At 28.9% G+C, this 6,389-nt stretch overlaps 2 protein-coding genes and 1 long non-coding RNA gene across 3 annotated transcripts; 2 read left to right on the top strand and 1 right to left on the bottom strand.

The window, feature by feature from the left end:
* Window positions 1-1,146: 1,146 nt before the first annotated feature.
* Window positions 1,147-3,900, top strand: LOC149030733 (large ribosomal subunit protein uL18-like). Its single transcript, XM_089178065.1, has 6 exons — window positions 1,147-1,271; window positions 1,689-1,874; window positions 1,956-2,090; window positions 2,295-2,497; window positions 2,758-2,932; window positions 3,175-3,900. Exons 1-6 carry the CDS (start codon window positions 1,269-1,271, stop codon window positions 3,367-3,369), a joined length of 897 nt encoding a protein of 298 aa, XP_089034191.1. The 5' UTR covers window positions 1,147-1,268; the 3' UTR covers window positions 3,370-3,900.
* A 187-nt stretch (window positions 3,901-4,087) lies between these two features.
* On the bottom strand, window positions 4,088-4,602 carry LOC107068944 (uncharacterized). The gene is made up of 2 exons (XR_001476066.2): window positions 4,471-4,602; window positions 4,088-4,339 (listed from the first exon to the last, which is right to left on the bottom strand). It is a non-coding gene; the product is annotated as an uncharacterized LOC107068944 (long non-coding RNA).
* Window positions 4,603-4,668: 66 nt separating this feature from the next.
* Window positions 4,669-6,348, top strand: LOC107068943 (transcriptional adapter 1). The gene is made up of 6 exons (XM_015325816.2): window positions 4,669-4,966; window positions 5,053-5,089; window positions 5,157-5,366; window positions 5,462-5,814; window positions 5,881-6,040; window positions 6,147-6,348. Exons 1-6 carry the CDS (start codon window positions 4,890-4,892, stop codon window positions 6,276-6,278), a joined length of 969 nt encoding a protein of 322 aa, XP_015181302.1. The 5' UTR covers window positions 4,669-4,889; the 3' UTR covers window positions 6,279-6,348.
* The last annotated feature ends 41 nt before the right edge of the window (window positions 6,349-6,389 follow it).

The following is a 6,389-nucleotide window of genomic DNA, read 5'->3' as shown; positions in this document are numbered from 1 at the left end:
CTATTGACAGTTATGAAAAAAAATATTTTGAGAAACGTGGAATTAAATAAAAGTTTAAGGAAATTTTTAGAAACCTCAAACGTTTTCAACTCAGCAATATCGAGAAGTTTAAGAGATAATCTGGAAAGTTAAAAACATCTGATATTAATAAATCATAATACAAAAATCAGTAGGCACCAAATCATTTTGTTTAAAAAAAATAGATTTATGCTAAGAAAAATTTTAAGAAATTGAGTTTATAGTTTATTTTTAATCTTTCCATGTAAAACTATTAAAAATTGTCTCTATGAAAATTTACTAGTAAAAATATTTTTAAAAATTGTCAAATGCCTATTTATTTGAGTATGACGATAAATATACTTGATGAAAAAAAAATAATAAATAAGTTATTGTCAAACATATTATTTATTAATAATACAAATAAGACATATTCAATATTTAAAAACCAAATTATTATAGTTTTAAGAGTATCCGGAATATTGTTTTCGTAATTGAGAATTTTAAATTATTTTTTAAATTAGAGTGATTAATTTCTTTTATTGATGGTAAATATGAGTTAAAATAATATCGAATTTTTCGAGATTTTTTAGATTTAATTTTTTTCTCCGTAGCACTTTTATTAAAACATTTGACAAGAAAATGCCCCCGCATTATTAAAAAATTGTTAATAATTTTTTTTGTTAATTCTTTTTTATGCTCATCACAGTCAACAAAAATCGAGATTTTTGAAACATCATCTTGTGGCGTCTCGCACCAGCTCGGTGCTGACACCTCTCGGCCGACAGCGCGCAGCTGTAGCATCGCGCGCGGGGAAAGTGCTGACACCTCTCGGCCGCCAGCACTAGCGTACTTGGATTTTAAACGTCATCGCGTTAAGTTCCTACTCTCGCCCACTGGTAGTCAGAGTACTAACTAAGATAATTGTGAGCTCCCGAAAAGTGAACTTGTGAGTTTCTATGTATTTCTGTATTATTTGATCATACATTTAAACTAGATTCTATTTATTTTTTTGTATTGTCAAAAATTTAATTTTTATTTCTATATTCTATATATATATACAATATAAATTATTTATATTTTGTAAACTATAAAAAAATTCTTAAAAGCAGTTATATTCGCTATAAAGAGTTTAGTTAGTGTGGTAACACTGTTATATATTTCTTTTCATTTCTCCACCGAGCTAGTGTTTCTTCTCTATTTCATTTCTACGAAGACTTCTCGAACGTGGTCTCTTCGGGACGGCTATTTATTTGTAAAAATAATAAAAAATGGTAAGTGGAAATAATCATTAATATTAGTAAAATCAAAAATTACAGTTTCTTAGTTTGTAAATAAATTATTTTTGAAATAAAAACTCAAAGGATGCTTCTTATAATGATTGATTATATGATTATCGAATAGGGTTAGTTTTACTGGCCATAAGAAACGTGTTAGATTTATATTCATATTGTTTTAAACATATGGAAATATTTTACTTATAATTGTTAAACAAAATATTATTTGAAAATATCAATCTCTATACGCAACATTTTATTTTGTAGATTAAAATTTTTAAATTTTAAATTGTATTTAATAAAACTTTATTGGGGTTATTAATTTATCTTACATAAACTTAACCATACTTGTTTATCGTTTAACACATGTGTGTTTCTGAAAAATTAATTTAATAATTACAATTTTTTTTATAGGGTTTTGTAAAAATAGTCAAAAACAAACAATACTTTAAGCGTTATCAAGTAAAATTCAAGAGGCGTCGTGAAGGCAAAACAGATTATTATGCGCGTAAGCGATTGACAATTCAAGACAAAAATAAATACAATACTCCAAAATACAGATTAATTGTTCGTTTATCGAATAAGGATATCACATGCCAAGTAAGCTTAATAAAATATAGTATATTTGAACAATGTTTAAAATTTACATGTAGTATTAACATAAAACTGCATCTCTTATAGATTGCATATTCAAGAATTGAAGGAGATAAGATTGTATGTGCTGCATACAGTCATGAACTTCCAAGATATGGAATTAAAGTTGGACTCACCAACTACGCATCAGCCTACTGCACAGGGCTATTAGTAGCAAGAAGGGTAAATAAATATTATTACTCAAATTCTTTTTTGTATATATTATACAAATTCATATGATGAACCACTCAGCTCGCTTTGATATAAAAATGAAGAAACATTTTGTTCCCTATTTATATTCTGATACATAAATTGATTATTTTATTATGTAATACAATTCAATATGTTGTCTTGTTGATTAAATATATTTATTTTCTTTATATACAGCTCCTTAAAAAGTTAGGCCTGGATGAATTATATACAGGCACTACAGAGGTAACAGGAGATGAATACAATGTCGAAGAATTAGATAAGGGACCTGGGGCATTTAGATGTTACCTAGATACAGGTTTGATGCGTACCACTACTGGTGCAAGAGTATTTGGAGCAATGAAGGGTGCTGTAGATGGAGGTCTTAATATTCCTCATAGGTAAATGATAGTAAATTAATTAAAATTTACATTAGTTAACCGTTATACATATAATTATATGTTTGTGATGATTTTTTGACACGTGCGCGTCATCTGAGTCAAAGTAAAGCTTATTTTTGATATTGTGTTTTACAATGGCAATTTATAAGTTTTACAACGGCATAAAAGATTATAAAGTGTCTCTGACTATTTTCAATTATATCCTAGCTTTTTATGCATTAAAACTTATTGTTAATCGTTATTTTATTTTTATTGTACAGTACGAAAAGATTCCCCGGTTACGATAGTGAATCAAAAACTTTCAAAGCCGATGTACATAGAAGACATATATTTGGTAACCATGTTGCTAATTATATGAAAATTTTGCAAGAAAATGATGAAACTTACAAAAAACAGTTTTCGCAATATATTAAAAATGGAATTAGTGCTGATGGTGTAAGTAAATAATAATTATTATTACTTTTTAGATACTTTTTCGTCCAACTAAAATTACTACTAGATATTTTAAGCTATGTAGTGTCGCCGTTGGACAATAGAAAAAAAAAACATTGGTTAAAAATGTTTGAATGTATTTTTAAAAGCATTTAAAAACATAATCTATGTTAACAATTTTTATCTGTTACAAATTTAATAATACATCTTATTTTTGCACTAATAAACAATAATTTCTTAAACAGATTGAGGATATGTATAAAAAAGCACACGAAGAGATACGAGCTAATCCGGAACACGTTCCAATATTAAGGAAGAAAGAACCTGTAAAGAGGAGGTGGAACCGTGCTAAAGTATCGCTGTCCGAAAAAAAGAATCGGGTGGCACAGAAAAAAGAATCTTTCCTCAAAACATTGAGGAAGGAAGAAATGGAAGCCTAAAAGGCTTATTATTATTGTTACACCTCCCCATACACGGTTAAGTTACTAGGCTAGTAACTTTTTATTTATATTTGTTGGGAAGGCGCCATGGGTGGAAAAAATAAACACAAGCGTTTGTACTTAATAAGTTTGCTTATGCAGCCATTCAGAGAACTACATAGAAAAAGGCAAAATATGTGTAAGGTGAAATGCAAGTTAACATTTAGCACGACCGAACAGGAACTGCGTTGAAGATATATATGCTTAATGCGGCGGCCGTAACAAGAAGGAGGGTGCCACCTTCGTATTCACACCGTGACGCTAACGGCACCTCGATGAACTGGTCACGAACCCACCCGAAGAAACGCGCGGTCGTTTTGAAACGCTTCTGTTGTGACGTCCGATTCTCGTCGCGACGCAATAGAGTAGAATACATTTGTACAAAGTTTCAAACTTACTTGTAGTATTATTTTTAAAATTATATTTTTTTATAGACTAACGTATTCAAGAATTAAAGAAAATAAAATTGAATATGTTGCATATGGTCATGAACTCGGATTTTTTCCTTCTGGCCCTGCGTGGAAATTTTCACTTTTTTTCCTATACGGAAACACGTAAAATGGCAAATTTAAATAATCCTATTACTTTCTCCTTGAAAACCACAGTTTCGATACAACATTTCCACCTTTTTCTTAAATAAGAGGGTCATATTAAAGATTTTTTATATTAAATAATACTATTTTTTATTTATTTTACAACTTGATCATTTATTTTAAGTTTCTGTACATACAATATTAGCTTATATATTACATTTTAGCAAAAGAGTACAAACGTTTTAATAAACCATACATACTTATTTTAACGCTAGGATTTTTTCTGTTCGTTTAACCATTTGTGAATTAGAGTAATACTCGGCAAAGTCATGTTAATTCATGTTCCAATTAAGCATTAGCACAATGCGGCATTGTGCGACACTGAGTCGCATTATGCTCTGTAATTGGAAAACGGGGTATACTTATTAATTTAGTCCAATGAACACGTTAATGAACTAATTTTATTTATTTATTCCAATAACTTATACTAAAATTAGCAAGAATTTCAGTCAATTATTTTGATTATCACTTTTATGTTTCCAAGTTTTGGAGAAAAAAGCAGCGATCCTGTTTACGAATAAACTATCCTTCTGCAAAAAACCTGTAACCTCCATAAATCTCACTAGTGGCGTGAGTGGCGTCTTGGTCGTCTCGATCGGAACGCCCCTGGTGGTAGGAGATTAGTACTCGGGCATTGATAGAGCAGCTACAGAGGAAGGAGGCGCTAGTAGATCTAAATGTTACATTTTAACTTGGTTATTATAGTTTAATTACAGATACATCATGTTTTCATAACAAGAGAATATTGACTTCTTAATATTAGAATATGTAAGGCTTCTTTGTATTGGATTTTTATTACTTATTTAACTTGCAATAACAATAAATATCAATAAAATTAAGAGATTGATTAAATCTCATTGAAATAAAGAGATTGATTAAACATTAAAAATGACCACTTCTAAAGAGAAAGACTTAAGTTTAGCTAGAAAAAATCTTGCAGCTTCATTGGGTGATAATGCAAAAGTGTAAGTTTTATATAATTAACTTTTTACTTAAATGTGCTAACAAATTTGTTTATTGTATATTATTTATAATTTTTTTTGATTGACAGATATTTTGAAAAAATGAAACTTTGGTTTCAAATGAAGGTACGTTCTATTTTTAATTACAATTATTACTAGTACTTTATAATTTTGATAACAATTTTGATTTTAGACAACAAAAGAAGAGTTTGACTGTGAGGCTCGTAATATCATGACAGAAGACCAAGTTCATTTGCATAATGAATTTTTACTTTGTTTATTCAACAAAGTTAGAGGATTGGCAGTAGCTATACCAAATCGTAAAACGGATAAAGATAAGATAGTTAAGGAAAAAAGACTTAGGCTAAAACGTAAATATAAAACTGACAAGTCAAACTTTGAGGTTAGTTGCTTTATACTACATAAAAATATAATTGAATATACAATATAAATATGAGCGTGCTACTATATTCCTAAATTGTTTCTTTTTTTAATTAGCCAGCAGATATTTATGCAGAGGTACTAAATCAAACATCATCACCAGTTGGGGATGAACCTATAGGAGCAAATAGATCTAGTGCTCAAGAACTTATATTACCTGATCGGACATTTGTATTAGCTAGACTCATGCTTGCTGCATGGGAAAATAACATGGATGGTGCAGAAGAAAATACTGCCCATATTGTTATTGCTGCAACCCAGATTTTTGTGAAAAATATACTTACTGCAATTCTAGCAAATAGAAAAGAATTCAGTGTAAAAGAAGGATCATTTATTCATAGCATAGGAAATCCTGTACCTTGTTCATGGAAACGAAATACAGCATATATAATTCGATCATCTGATTACAGGTATAATTATAAAATATTTCATATAAAATATACATTGTGTTTATATATAACATTTGTTTTGTATAGTCCCACAGAAGTAGTAGATCCTTATGGACAAGTTCCAGCTACAAGGCAAAATTTTGAAGAAGCTGAACAAGCGACTGCTTTTTCATTTGCATGTTCTGTACAAACTACATCTGCATCTTTGAAACCAGTTAGTATAGCTGATTTACAGCGTACATTAAAGGTATTGAATATATATTTCAAAATTAATATGTTAATGTAATGAATTTAATGTCATAATTTTTTTTATATTATGCATATTATTTTTAATGTTTTGTTGTATTATATAGATTCATAAAAATCTCATCAGTAATCATACAATTTATGATACAAATATGGAACGCTTACACACCTATGCAACGCATCCAACATGGGAAGATTTAGAAGCTAGAAATTTATTAAGTAAAAAATGTAAAACTTAAAATAAGAAACAATATTTACGTATATGTAAATATTTGAATAGAATATATGTATTTTACTTGTTGAAATGTATTTCAATCGTATTTGTGATATTTTCTGTTATTTAAAGTAAG

This window comes from Polistes dominula, unplaced genomic scaffold (genome assembly GCF_049000335.1).
Source record: "Polistes dominula isolate Pdom_NZ unplaced genomic scaffold, Pdom_raw_medaka contig_77, whole genome shotgun sequence".
Lineage (NCBI taxonomy): Eukaryota > Metazoa > Arthropoda > Insecta > Hymenoptera > Vespidae > Polistes > Polistes dominula.
Note: the sequence above shows the minus strand (reverse complement) of the source record. Positions and strands in the feature narration are given on the sequence as shown.